The sequence below is a fragment of the Megalops cyprinoides genome, chromosome 22 (assembly GCF_013368585.1).
Source record: "Megalops cyprinoides isolate fMegCyp1 chromosome 22, fMegCyp1.pri, whole genome shotgun sequence".
In the NCBI taxonomy this organism is placed as follows: domain Eukaryota; kingdom Metazoa; phylum Chordata; class Actinopteri; order Elopiformes; family Megalopidae; genus Megalops; species Megalops cyprinoides.
Window position 1 is genome coordinate 25,313,765 of NC_050604.1, and position 14,291 is coordinate 25,328,055.

General features: G+C 49.8%; 2 protein-coding genes across 2 annotated transcripts in view; one reads left to right on the forward strand and one right to left on the reverse strand.

Annotated features, from left to right (window-relative positions):
- Positions 1-24: 24 nt before the first annotated feature.
- Positions 25-6,835, forward strand: LOC118769611 (aryl hydrocarbon receptor interacting protein). Its single transcript, XM_036516811.1, has 7 exons — positions 25-195; positions 2,155-2,337; positions 3,125-3,313; positions 3,798-3,974; positions 4,698-4,839; positions 6,012-6,244; positions 6,758-6,835. The coding sequence occupies exons 1-7, from the start codon at positions 97-99 to the stop codon at positions 6,761-6,763; spliced, it is 1,029 nt and encodes a 342-aa protein (XP_036372704.1). The 5' UTR covers positions 25-96; the 3' UTR covers positions 6,764-6,835.
- Positions 6,836-10,593: 3,758 nt separating this feature from the next.
- Positions 10,594-14,291, reverse strand: part of cdk2ap2 (cyclin-dependent kinase 2 associated protein 2) — a 4,607-nt gene continuing 909 nt past the window's right edge. The window contains exons 3-5 of the mRNA XM_036517064.1: positions 13,791-13,882; positions 13,215-13,335; positions 10,594-10,780 (exon numbers count right to left, since the gene is read on the reverse strand). Of these exons, the coding sequence (XP_036372957.1) occupies positions 10,713-10,780; positions 13,215-13,335; positions 13,791-13,882 (281 nt within the window). The 3' untranslated portion in view covers positions 10,594-10,712. The remainder of the gene's footprint in view (positions 10,781-13,214; positions 13,336-13,790; positions 13,883-14,291) is intronic.

The following is a 14,291-nucleotide window of genomic DNA, read 5'->3' on the forward strand; positions in this document are numbered from 1 at the left end:
ACGTCACCACGACCATTTCCGAATGTTGTCGACGTTTCCCGAGAATTCCGAGCGGAGTTCGCTATCTCTCTGACACTGCGATTGCCCTGACCAGGGATGGAGGAAGTAGCCATCAAGCTCAGAGCGGAGGGGATTCAGAAAAGAGTGCTCAGTCCCGGCAAAGGCGACCTTCTAACTTTCCCCGATGGAACTAAGGTACCGGAGCGTTGTCCAGGCACAGCCCTCGTTCTGATGGACCTCACACCGACACAAAAATCTTGATAACGAGCTAGCAGGTTTCTGAAGCAAACTCGCTTGCTAACGAGGTGTGCTTACAACTAGTGTTATTCTCCATTATTTATACACAGACAAAGGTGGTTAGTACTGGAAGTGTTAACACGTCAGATTGTGTGCCTTGATTTTGTCATGTTTTGTTTTTGAGTTAGTTAGCCAGCTAGCTTTTTGGTTTTCATATTTTTCTTCTTCGAGTGCTGGTGTCTCTAAAGGGCGGCTCTTCGGCTCCATGTTTACCTCTGCTGATTGGTGCCGTGCGTTTACTGTTAGCAGCTATTGGCTCTTGGGGCTGTCAGTTAAATAGCTCCCTTCCGGCATACTACGCTACACGTTGATTAATGCAAAGAGGTGTCACTCAACCTTAATCTGGAATTCTGATTGGACAAAGTCTTGATTGACAGCATCATTGTTAAATCAGGTTTAAATTTTTTCCGTCCCTTCCTGGGGTGGGGCGAGTCACCCCTCATCCGGTCTGTGTAAAGGATGTTCAATTTTACAAAATGACAGTTTTAATCGAATAAATCATAGCAAAATCCCTGTACCGACTTCGCTCTGACGCACCTGTTCGTGCTTGTGGGATGTGTTGTTTCTGTATTTTCATTCTTTTCTTTCTCTGTCGCCGTAGCTAATTGTTGTCACCTAACCAAACATGAAGCTAGCTTGCTAGCTGTCTAGCTAAGTTGTCATTGAACTGAATTAATGTGACCACAGTAGGACGCGGGTTCGAGCACAGACTGTCCCTTTCTAATAACAAGGGGAGAGACGCTAGCTAGCCTGCTACTTTAGCTAGCTAACCGTCATAGGATAAAGCAGCTTCCGCTAAACAGTCACCTCCACATTGTTGCCATGATCAACACCTAGATCTGACTGGCTCACAACTGAAGTGACGACGACTGATTGATTAACTGGTAGCTATGTGCGAAATGTAAATCTTTCTCGCTGTTCCATTACCAAATGGACATTAAATGTCTGCTCGGAGCTAGCCTGGTCCGGTTGTCCAATGCCAACAATACCCGCACCGCTGACATTAGTAGATTGGCTATCAGTGCATCCCAGTAATAGAGAGATCTGTTATGATTTGCAGGTTTCTGGGTAGCCTTGAGATGAAGGGACCCTCCATTCTGAATGGGCTAAAAGGGCAGAGACCGATAACTAGACAAGCCCATCTGTATCAGAGGAAATACGTGCACAGCAGGTGCATTGAGGTCAGGAAACAATGAATAAAACCATATTCCCCCAATGCTGGTGGAAGCATGTAGCCTGCATCTGAGTGCCGGTGAAAATAAAGGCAGAGTGCTCTGTATGTTCTGATTTTTGAACGCTCCATAAGAAGTCCATCGGTTTGCACGATATTTAAATGAAAAGGCAACCGTTCCAGTCTACACAGTGTGGCTATAGAGCACCCGCCTGCACACATAACGTGGAGCCCTCTGTGACATCAGACGGTCTGTCATTGTTCAGATTTTGTCACTGGGTCTGCGTTACTTCAGTAACCAGGAACCCTAGATTCCCTACAGCAGTGCTGTATTGTCCTTGACCGTACTTGGCTCTTCTTGCTCGGTTTGATCTCTCCTTCATGGCCCTGGGGGCCAGTGGGAGGACTGAGGAGTGAAGGATTCTGTGGAATTCTGTGTTTATGCTGCTTGCCCACATTAAGTAAATTGCCTTGTGACATTAAGGGCCATTAATATTATTGCTTTGCCTTTTTTCTGTCCTTTTCCCTTCCTTTTTCTCCATCCCATGTTTCTCTGCCCCATCCCCCCCTCTCTGACTTTTCTGTCTGACTTTCTCCCTCTTCCCAATCTTCCTCTCTCTCCCTTCTCTTCTCCCCCTTCCTCCTCCCTCCCCTCCCTCTCTCTCTGTCTCTGGCCGCCTGCCCAGGTCAAGTTCCACTACCGCACCTGTCTGTGCAACGGGACGGTGCTGGACGACTCCAGGACGATGGGGGGTCAGTGCAAGCCCATGGAGCTGATTTTGGGGAAGAAGTTCAAGCTGCCGGTGTGGGAGCGAGTGGTCGTCACCATGAGGGAGGGAGAGGTCGCCGAGTTCACCTGCGACACCAAGGTACTGCGACACTTGCCGTGCGAGTCAGACTGCCTGTTCCAGACCACCCCACTGGGGTCCCACGCAGTCCGTTACACGAGACCGCACATGCTCAGTGATGCTAAAGCATCGGTAGGAGGCGGCTGTAGGAACAGTTGTGTCCCTTATTTGCTAACTGAAGGACTGATTCACTGCCAGGCTGACTGCCACTCGCTACTGTAGAGTGAGAAAAGTAAGTGTAATTGGGCTCAATTCCTGCTTAGGTCATGTTGCCTGCATATGCAAAATTCCCTCCCCTGATGAGTTTTTAGGACATTATTTCAAAGACTCTAGGGCAACAGGATACCCCAGCAGCCTTATTCTCAGTGGTTGTTGGAGCCTGCAGAGAGAGGCATAGAGCTATGGCACACACACAGAGGAACACTCCATGAGGAAATGGCAGGGAGGCAGTGAAATGCACATGTGCAGAGCAGGTTTTTCTGAAACGGGAGTTAACAGGCGGGATTATGTTTTCAGTTCATTGTGTTGCACACACTTTCTGCCTTATTGGTACACTTGGTCAAGACATGATCAAGATGATGTTATCTCTGTTCAGCCTCGTTCTGAATCATTCAAGCACCGAAGTCGTGGTTCTTACGGTCCGTTCCCTTTCAGCTGTTTCTCCATTCTCCTCTGTTGGCCAAGTATACAGGATGCAAAGCCCAGCTTCAGCCACAGCCAGTCTGAGTGCATTGCTCTGTCCCTGCCTTTAGCCCCTCCCACCCTGTGCAGAGAGCCTTCTAACCCCGCCCCCTCTCCCTCCCTCCAGCACACAGCCCTGTACCCGCTGGTGTCCCAGTCCCTGAGGAACATCAGCGTGGGGAAGGACCCGCTGGAGGGGCAGCGGCACTGCTGCGGGATCGCCCAGATCCACTCCCATCATTCCCTGGGACACCAGGACCTGGACGAGCTGCAGGCCCACCCACAGCCCCTGGTCTTCATCCTGGAGCTGCTGCAGGTGAGGGGAGGCAGGGCCCCATCTGGGGGGGGGGGGGTTCCCTAATGCACACTGCATACGGATTGTATTAATTGCATTTGACTGTGCATTGCCTCTGAGCTGGTGTCAGATGACAACATAAACTGAAGTTTGGTTTACGGTAGCTACAACAATGTAAGATACATTCCAGAACCCGAGGGGGCCGTAGCAAAAGTCCTCTTGACAAAGCACACTGAAAACCATCTGAAACCACTGAAAACCATCATTCTGCGGTCTGCTTCAGCTTGGACTACACACACAGGAGGAGGGGGTTACCTAATAACCAAGAATAAAGCTTCTGTCCTAAGTAATGACTCCCAGTTCCCAAGTCCTCTGATGTATAACAGCCTTTCAGTGTGGCCAACCCAGACTCATAACCATTTGAATTGCTCTTCAGTTACTCTCAGGCTTGTCGTGCATCCACTGTGTAGACAGTACATTTAGCCCCGCCCTCCTCTCCCCCCAGGTCCTGCCCCCTGGCTCGTTCCGATTGGACACCTGGGCCATGACGGACGAGGAGAAGCTGGAGGTGGTGCCTCAGATCCACGAGGAAGGGAACGCACTGTACCGGCGAGGAGAGATCCGGGAGGCCGCCGAGAAGTACCACAACGCCATCGCCTGCCTGAAGAACCTGCAGATGAAGGCGAGTCGCCACAGAGCGCAGCCTAACGCGGCATCACAGATGTGCTGTTTGCACAGCCTCAGAGCCCTACCCCTGTACTCCTCCCAGGATGGCGGCGTTCCTGTGCAGGCCACGGATGGGGCTTGTTACTTGTAGCGTTTGCTGTTTATTTTATATGTAGCATTGCAATGCCTTATGGATTCTGATTTAGTGAGTGTGACGTGTGGTAGTGTGGGCGCTTGGCTTCAGTTACAGTAGGTTCCAGGCTGTTCAGTCAGGTTAGCACAAGTTAATTTGTGGCAGGGCTTGAATGGTGTAGTGTAGTGTGTGTAGTGTGTGTGCGTGTGGTGTGTAGTGTGTACTGTGCAGTGTGTAGCGTGTGTGTGGTGTGTGCGTGTGCGCGTGTGGTGTGTGCGTGTGTGTATGTGTGTGTGTGTGTGTGTGTGTGTGTGTGTGTGTGTGTGTGTGTGTGTGTGTGTGTGTGTGTATGTGCGTGTGTTACAGTTACAGTTGGTTCCAGGCTGTTCAGTCAGGTTAGCACAAGTTAATTTGTGGCAGGGCTTGAATGGTGTTGTGCTGACACTCACTGGTCTGGGAGTGTTGTTAGCCTGGTCTGACACTATACACTATAATATCTATGATGGGCGGGCACAGCGTAGCGTGTCATAATGGGCTGAGAATACAGACAGGACATCGTTAACATGCGTGTGAGTGTTTCTCTTCTCCCTCCTGCCGTCCTATCAGGAGCGGCCAGGGGATGAGAACTGGCTCCGATTGGACCACATGATCACTCCCCTCCTGCTGAACTATTGCCAGTGCCAGCTGCTGCAGGGCCAGTACTACGAGGTTCTGGACCACTGCTCCTCTGTGCTCTACAAGTATGAAGGTGAGCTCGGCGCTGCCCGCCTGGATCTGTGTTCACACTGTTCATGTATCGAGAGGGAAGGCAAGTTCTGTTCAGTGTGTGTGCCATATGGAAGTTTACAAGGCTAAGCTCTGTACCATTTATGGGTAATGTATGAAATTATGAAGCAAACATGGACATTACATTATTGTTATTTAGCTGACGCTCTTATCCAGAGGAACTTGCGTTCAGTAGGTTTTTATCTGTTTATACAGCTGGATATTTTACTGAGGCATTTGTGGTTTGCTCTTGCATGGAATCCAACCAGCAACCTTTTGGTTCCGAGCCCTGTTCTGCTGGCCCTGCATGTGTACTGATCCTACACTGTGTGTAAGCACACAAAGATGGCTTGGACACTGTGTGTGAGTGTAGTGTGTAGTGTAGTGTAGTGTGGTGTGTGTGTGTGTGTGTGTGTGTGTGTGTGTGTGTGTGTGTGATTGTGAGTGTGATTGTGAGTGTGATTGTGAGTGTGAGTGTGAGTGTGAGTGTGAGTGTGAGTGTGAGTGTGAGTGTGAGTGTGAGTGTGAGTGTGAGTGTGAGTGTGTGTGTGTGTAGTGTGTAGTGTAGTGTGTGGTGTGTAGTGTAGTGTGTGCGCGTTTGTGTGTGTGTATGTGTGTATGTATGTGTGTGTGTGTGCGTGCGTGCGTGCGTGTGTGTGTGCGTGCGTATGTGCATGTGTGCGTGTATGTGTGCGTATGTGTGCGTGTATGTGCGTGTGTGTGTGTGTGTGTGTGCGTGTGCGTGTGCGTGTGTATGTGTGTGTGTGTATGTGTGCGTGTGTGTATGTGTGTGTGTGTGCGTGCGTGTATGTGTTTGTGTGTGTATGTGTGCGTGCGTGCGTGTGTGTGTATGTGTGCATGTGCGTGTGTGTGTATGTGTGCATGTGCGCGCGTGTGTATGTATATGTATGTATGTGTGTGTGTGTATGTGTGTGAATGTGTGTGCGTGTGTGTGTGTGCGTGTGTGTGTGTGTGTGTGTGTGTGTGTGTGTGTGTATGTGTGCGTGTGTGTGCGTGTGTGTTTGTGTGTGTGGTGTAGTGTATAGTGTGGAGTTAAGTTGTGCTCAGTCGGTATTGTGAGTTCAGCCCTGTCACTCACTCTGTTACCATGGTATGCTGTCACGCTGATCCCGCCCCGGCTCCACCCCCTCCCAGACAACGTGAAGGCCTACTTCAAGCGCGGGAAGGCGCATGCGGCGGTGTGGAACGAGGCGGAGGCGCGGGCGGACTTCGCCAAGGTGGTGCAGCTGGACCCCTCTCTGGCGCCCTCTGTGGCCAAGGAGCTGCGGCAGATGGAGGAGCGCATTCGGGAGAAACAGAAGGAGGAGAAAGGGCGCTACAAGAGCCTCTTCAGCTACGGCGGGGGCACCTCCACCGCTGCCACCACCGTGAGTGACGTGGGGGGTCCCGCGAACCCCATGGGTGGGGAGGGGGCGGGGGAGAGGCGGGCTCTATACCAATGCGTATTCATAAGCCACACAGTGATAGATGTTGGTCTGAACCAATCAAAAGACTCTTTGACTTAGATTACTGGTTCACTGAGTGACACATGGTAGCTCCACCCACATCAGTGAGGTCTCACTGTCCCATTGTAGTCATGTGATTTAAGTCAGAAAATACTCAGTTACGAGTTTGGATATGTGTTATGCTCACTTGTAGATGTGTGGCCAAACATCTTTGCAGCTTGTTACAGTTGTTACAGTGTGGAATGAAATTCTAGCAACATTTAAGGCAGTAACAAAGTTAGTTTTGCTAAGTGAGGGAATCCTTGTGGCTCACTCTTTTACTTAGCTGAAGACAAAATATTTCACTGTTGAGTTCAGTTTCTTGACTTCAAGTTTTTGGAGTTAAAAAAGTCTTCACATGGATTAAATGTATTTTTCTCATTGTGTTTCTTTCAGGGCTGAAAACAAGATGTGGTCCTTTTGGTCAAGTAAAGAGGAGGGAGGCAGTCACACGCACACACACACACACACTCACACGCATGCACTCATACGCACACGCACACACACACACACACGCGCACGCGCACGCGACACGGAACGTCTCACTCTGAAGTGACTCCATCACACCGGGACGCAAACATTTGTCAGAGACAATCGAACGTGAATAGATACGAACGCGAGTGTAGCCCACGCCCCTCTCCCTCACAAATATGTAACCCCTTTCCCGCCTCCGTAATAGAGGAGCAGTACTACCATAACTATCTGTGTATTATTTATCTTTATTATTGTTAATACTGGTTCTTTTTTCTTCTGTAATCCTTATACTTAGGCCTGGAGACTTGCATTCATTTTGGCAGCTCTGTCTGTCGGCCTTGCCTGTGTCAGTCTGTGGTGAGCTCAGTCCAGTCCTGATTCTTAACCTGACACCGTGATTACAAAACACTTTGTAACCTATTGATTTTTTTTTTCTCATGCCAAGGACACGCTGTCCATTACCGGTTACAGCTGTCATAGCTCTGTTTAGGACAACTTGCATCTCTTTAACCAAGTTTCTTCCTGATTTAATTCTCCCCACTGTATCATACAGAACGCGGCGGAGACAGAGACAGTGCAACTCAGAGAACTTTGTTTAATGTTCTTTTTTTCCCCGAGCAGTCGCATCTAAAAAAGGACACAGCTTTTCAAAAATCTCTTCCCCCCCCAGGTAGCGGGGTTTGAGTGACCGATGTTCACCACACAGACTAAGGGCTCATATTAAAAATGAAAAGAGGAAAAAAAAACCCTGGAGTCCTGAAGACTGTGATGCACACTGCTGGGTCTCATTTCAGGGTAAACCACATTTCTAAATGCACAAAGTCTGCCAAGCCTATTTATACGATCCCTGCTCTTTTTTCCACGTGTTTAGCTTTAGCGATGATGAATGTCACAGCTGACCCCTATGTACACACTGCTGTTATAGTTTTGGCACACCGTTACGCTCGTGATTGCTGTGTTGGTCTGCTCACTGAGTGTGCTTTCCAGTGCTCAGCCAGAAACGCTCTGCTCATGATGTGACATCAGCCAAATAAAGACATAAATGTACAGTGTCTGTCCTTCTGCAGTGCTCCCCACACACACACACACGCGCGCACACACACGCGCACACACGCGCGCACACATACACACACACATACACGCACACACACGCGCACACACACGCGCGCGCACACGCACACACGCGCGCACACATACACACAAACACACGCGCGCACACACACACATACACGCACACACACAAGCGCACACACATACACGCACACGCGCGCGCGCACACACGCACGCACGCACACACGCACGCACGCGCGCACAAACACACACATACACGCACACACACAAGCGCACACACACATACACGCACACGCGCGCGCACACACATACACGCACACACACAAGCGCACACACACATACACGCACACGCGCGCGCACACACATACACGCACACACGCGCGCACACACACACACGCGCGCACACATGTGCGCACACACGCGCACACATACACACACGCACACACACATACACGCACGCACACACACATACACACGCACGCACGCATACACACGCTCATACACACACACGCACGCACACATACGCACGCACACATACACATGCACGTGCACACACGCGCGCTCATACACACGCACATACACACACGTGCACGCACACGCGCGCGCACACACACATACACGCACACACGCGTGCACACACGCACGCGTATACACACGCACGCACACACACATACGCACATACACACACGCATACGCACACACGCACGCACACACACATACGCACAAACACGCGCACATGCACACACACGCGCACATGCGCACACATACACACACACACGCACGCACGCATACACACGCTCATACACACACGCGCGCTCATACACACACGCACGTACACACACATACACACAGATACGCACATACACACACACGCACATACACACGTGCACATACACACACATGCACATACACACACGCACACATTCACACACACATGCACACGCACATATGCACGCACATACACACGCACACATACACACGTACATACACACACACGCACACACACACGCACGCACGCACATACACACACGCATACGCACACATACATACACACACACGCATACGCACACATACACACGCACGCACACATACATACGCACATACATACACGCACATACACACACACACACATACACATGCATACGCACACACACACGCATGCACACATACACACACACGCACATACACACACGCACGCACACATACACACACGCACATACACGCACACACACACAAACATGCACGCGCGCACACATAGACGTGCACATGCACATATGCATATGCACACATACACACGCGCACATGCACACGCACGCACACACATGCACACTCACGGACGCACATGCACACATACATTCACACACATACATGCACGCATGCACACATACACGCACGCGCACACACACGCACACACACACGCACGCGCGCACACACACACGCGCACATGCACGCACGCACGCACACACACACACACACATATGCACGCACACACGCACATGAACATACGCGCACATGCACACACACACGCACATGCACATACACACACACATACGTACGCACGCACACATACATACACATACACACGCACACATGCATATGCACACATACACACACACACACACGCACATACACACATACATATACATACACACACACACACGGGCATGCACATACACACAGACACGCTCGCACACATACACGCACACATTCACGCACGCACGCACACACACACACACACACACACATATGCACGCACACACGCACATGAACATACGCGCACATGCACACACACACGCACATGCACATACACACACACATACGTACGCACGCACACATACACACACATACGCGCGAGCACACACACGCACGCACACATACGCACACATACACACACGCACGCACACACACACACACGCACACATGCATATGCACACATACACACACACACACACATACATACACACACACACACACACACACACACACACGGGCACGCACATACACACAGACACGCTCGCACACATACACGCACACATTCACACACGCACGCACACACACACGCACTCACACATACATACACACACATACACGCACACATACACACGCATGCACGCACACATGCACACACACACACGCACACATACACACGCACGCGGATACACACTCATGCACACATACATACACACACACACATACGCACGCACGCACACACACGCATACGCACACATACACACACATATACACACGCACACACACACACACATACGCACATACACACACACGCACATACACACACATGCATGCACACATACACACGCATACGCACAAACACTCACGCATGCACACATACACACACGCACATACACACACGCACGCGTACACACACACACACGCACAGACACACACACACGCAGACACACACGCACGCACACATACATACACATACGCACATACACACACACGCACACGTACACACACACACACATGCACAGACACACACACGCGCACAGACACACACGCACGCACACGTACACATACACACACGCACACATACACACGCATACGCACACACACACACACGCACATACACACACACACAGACACACACACACACACGAAAGGTTTAATTGAAAAACGATTTTATTTGATTCAACTAACTGCAAAAAATTGGGTTTACAAAATAGTCACACTACCAGCATTGACTTGTTTTATTGGTCTGACAGCGGGAGTCAGAGGAGATGGGATCGGGGGGATCGGGGGTGGGACAGGTCCAAGCATGGGGAGGGTGGGGGCCAGGACGGGGGCGTTATGTGCGGGCACTCCTCTCAGTCTCCGCTAAACACTCTCTGACCAGGGTTCGGGCATGGATGATACCTGCGGGGGGGAGAAAAATATATTTAGAAATGAACAATTATAGAAGAATATATTACACTGAGAATATTCACACAGTTATCTGTTCATAATATCAAAGGTGTAATGTTCATCTGCCCCAGTGTGTATGTTGAACAGAGCAGTTGTGGGACGTGCTTTTTATTTAGGCACTGAACGGAAAGAACAAACGTTTGGATGAAAAGCTGCTTGTGTTCTGACAGAGCACGCAGTACCTTATGCTGATCTGTCTAATTTGCAAACTACTCAAACCACTCAGCCTCAATATGGTGATGCCTGAAGGTAAACAACTACAGGACTGAGAGACTCGGGCTTCCTTTGGCAGGACAGAAAGCCGACACCAGAGGGAGGGTCATCCACCGGGGGGTGCGTCTGTATCAGGGCAGTGCAGAATCACTGATGAATCAGTTATTGATTTCTCATGTTCTGCTCTGCTTTTTGGAGCCTCCTTCTGAGCCATGCCTCTTTCAGTCTCACAACACAAACGTTCGTTTTTACGTCAGAGAGATCCCTGCACTGATCTGTCACAAGCAGAGATATGTGTCGATGCTGCACGCTACACCAGTCACTACAGCAAACATCGTCAAAAAGGTGGAGCCAACATCTCTTTTCCCCTAATTTGCCCATAATCATTACACTTTTACATTTACATTTATTAATTTGGCAGACACTTTTATCCAAAGCAACTTACAAGGAAGGTAGAGTACAACACAAGCAAAAAAACATAAGGAAACAACAATGTCAGTTCATGCTCATGCAATAAGACTCAGCTAAAAAGGCAATTTTTGCAGAGATAAAAATGTTACGGCTGTATATTTATTGGTTAACACACTTGTCTTTCAATTCAGCAATTTCATCCCCAAGCCTGAGCTAAGCCAGAGGGTGCATCACTCTCAGAGCAGACTCGGGCGTTGCGCAACACCGCGGGTTAAGAACGCATACCATGCGATTTCTGTGCATTACAGTCATTAAGTGTAACTCAAGATGGTTATCATCTTATACTGGCCACTTCTGACTGCCTGTCAGCCAACAGTCTATTGACGACCATGTGCATTTTGCTAGCTAACAACGTTGTACGCATTTCATGTAAAAGCGAAAAGACTGCTCCCAGCAAAAAGATTATTAAACATTGCCATCACTTGCGTGTAAAGTTTTACAACGGCTAGTAGTACATTAGGCACTTAAGTGTACAACTGTGATATCCTTGCACTCATGCTTCCCAAGTGGAAAACCTGGAGCATATCAAAAACAAAAGCCTTTACCACCTCAACAGCTGTGTGAATCGGACTGCATCAGGTACTTGACCAATTACTGTCAGACTTTTAGAAATTGTCATCAACATTGCCGTCTTTAAATGCTTCCACTCAAACACTGTTTCAAGTGTTGAAATAAGCAGGAAGGGCTGCTACGCTAAGTCAAAAAACATATGCAATCCTGCAACACAGCCACATGCAGGCGATAGCTGTTCCACAAACTACAAGTCACACAGTGCACCAGGGTCCAGCAAAGGCAGATTGGAAAACATGCATATCCACTGACGACATCTGAGTAACTTGCAAGTTCTTGATCGGTCACCAGAGGGTGCTAATGAGCCCGGGGACAAAGGGACACTGTTCAACATAACGTGGCCAACGTGTTGCTGCTGCACACGCCGGGTCTTTTTCGATTGGTGACAAAGCACCAGCTGGAATGTGTGAAATCTCAGTCAGCACAACTCAGCCTGCGCTTGGAAGCAGTGGCTTAAATGGTAAATGGACTGCATTTATATAACGCTTTACAGTCACATGCCTCACATCTGCCTACCAGGGTACCAACTGGCCACTGGGAGCAGTTGGGGGTTCAGTGTCTTGCTCAAGGACACTTCGACACTCTGCCAGGATGAGCCAGATTCGAACCAGGGACCTTCCGATCCCCAGTCGACTGCTCTACCTCCTGAGCTACTGTCGCTTAACCAACTGAACCACTCAGCGGCCCCAGCCTTTACAGATTCCAAACACAAGGGACTGCTCATTAAAGGGGCCAAACCAAAAATGGGATTTGAAACTGTATCCTTAGAGTCGCCACATGTTCGACTCTTTCACAACAACTCACTGATCTTTAATAAAGGGTGGATAAATCGAAATGACGGAACCAAAAGACTGAGTGGCATGTAACAAGTCGAAAATTAAATTATCGAATCAACCACAACTGGCCATGTTGCAGTTGGAGGGCAAAACACATCCCAGGACTTCTGAGAGCATCAGCTGAGTCACAGGATGACACTGCAGGCCCCAAGGACCAGGGTCAGGAAACCATGTGACAGCTCTGGGTGTGTGCATCTTTTGCAAGCCCTGTGTGTGTGCGCCCACGTACTATACAGTTCTCCGAGACAGCAGTGCAACACCCCCATAGTGACATGTCACAGATTAGCCTGCAGTACCTCTCTTTAGCCTCTCCATGGCGCTCTTGCTGCCAGCATAGGTAGGGCGGATCTCACGGCTCATCTCCTCGATGACGGACAGCAGCTCGCTGTAGGTGGAACCCTGAGAGACCTTCACCGGCTGAGGGGGAGAGACAGAGAGAGGCAGTGAGTCCTCCTGACAGTGAACACTTAACCAACAGCACTGTCCCCCACAGCAAGGCAGAGGAGACCCTATAAACTCACTGAAGTACAATGTTTACCACGGCCAAAGGTGTCATTACACGCCATATTACTGCCCTGGGATGTCATAGTCCAGCACATTTCCCAAATAAATATACACCATCTCTGAGCCAGGAAAAGCAGTTAAACAGGTTCCACTTTAAGGTCGTAATTGGTTGAGGAACAAATGCACTGAAGCAGAAATGACCCCTCCATGAAACGGCTGAAACGACCACAAGCTGAATCCCCTTCTCAGGCTAATCTCCATCTTGCTCTTCACCTGCTGCTCAACCTCAAGGTCAGCGGTCACCTGTACTTCCGACGGTACAGTTTACGCAAGAGGATAAAAGGTGCGGGGGAATTATCCGGTGTTACCTGCACAAACCCCATGGAAGGGGGGCCGAAGTCGCTAAACGCCGGTCTGAAGGTGGACGAGGAAGGAAGAGAAGGAGAGGGTACACTTGATCCTGGAAAAAAAAGAGAGAGGGGGGTGTAAGACACGCTGTACAACACAGTGCACCAGCACAGTGCTCAGGTTTCACGCAAGCAGGACGCTGTGCATTACAGTGGAATAAAAAATGCGCTTAAAGGAGTGGGTTTAACACTAAGCGGTGCGTAACACTGCCAGGCCTGCGAGCTCACGCTGCTGTGCCATAACCCTGAGTGAATTAACAACACTGTGCGTTATCAATGCACACAGAGAGAGCTTGACAGAGACAGATGGCCGAGACTTCCCCGTATCCCAGCTCGCCACCCCCTCGCTGCTCATCTCTCCTCCTCCGGTTTATCTGTCACCGTGACCTGCTTTCATTCCACGCGTTTATCCTCCACATTCTCCCTCTCGCAAGAAGGGGAAAAAAATCAAACGGCGATAAC

Bases quoted from the DNA above. Each gene is read 5' to 3' on its own strand.
- LOC118769611 (XM_036516811.1), top strand. From the start codon at position 97: ATGGAGGAAGTAGCCATCAAGCTCAGAGCGGAGGGGATTCAGAAAAGA. The intron at 3,975-4,697 runs GCGAGTCGCCAC...CCGTCCTATCAG, and splicing joins TGAAGAACCTGCAGATGAAG to GAGCGGCCAGGGGATGAGAA. The intron at 4,840-6,011 runs GTGAGCTCGGCG...ACCCCCTCCCAG, and splicing joins TGTGCTCTACAAGTATGAAG to ACAACGTGAAGGCCTACTTC.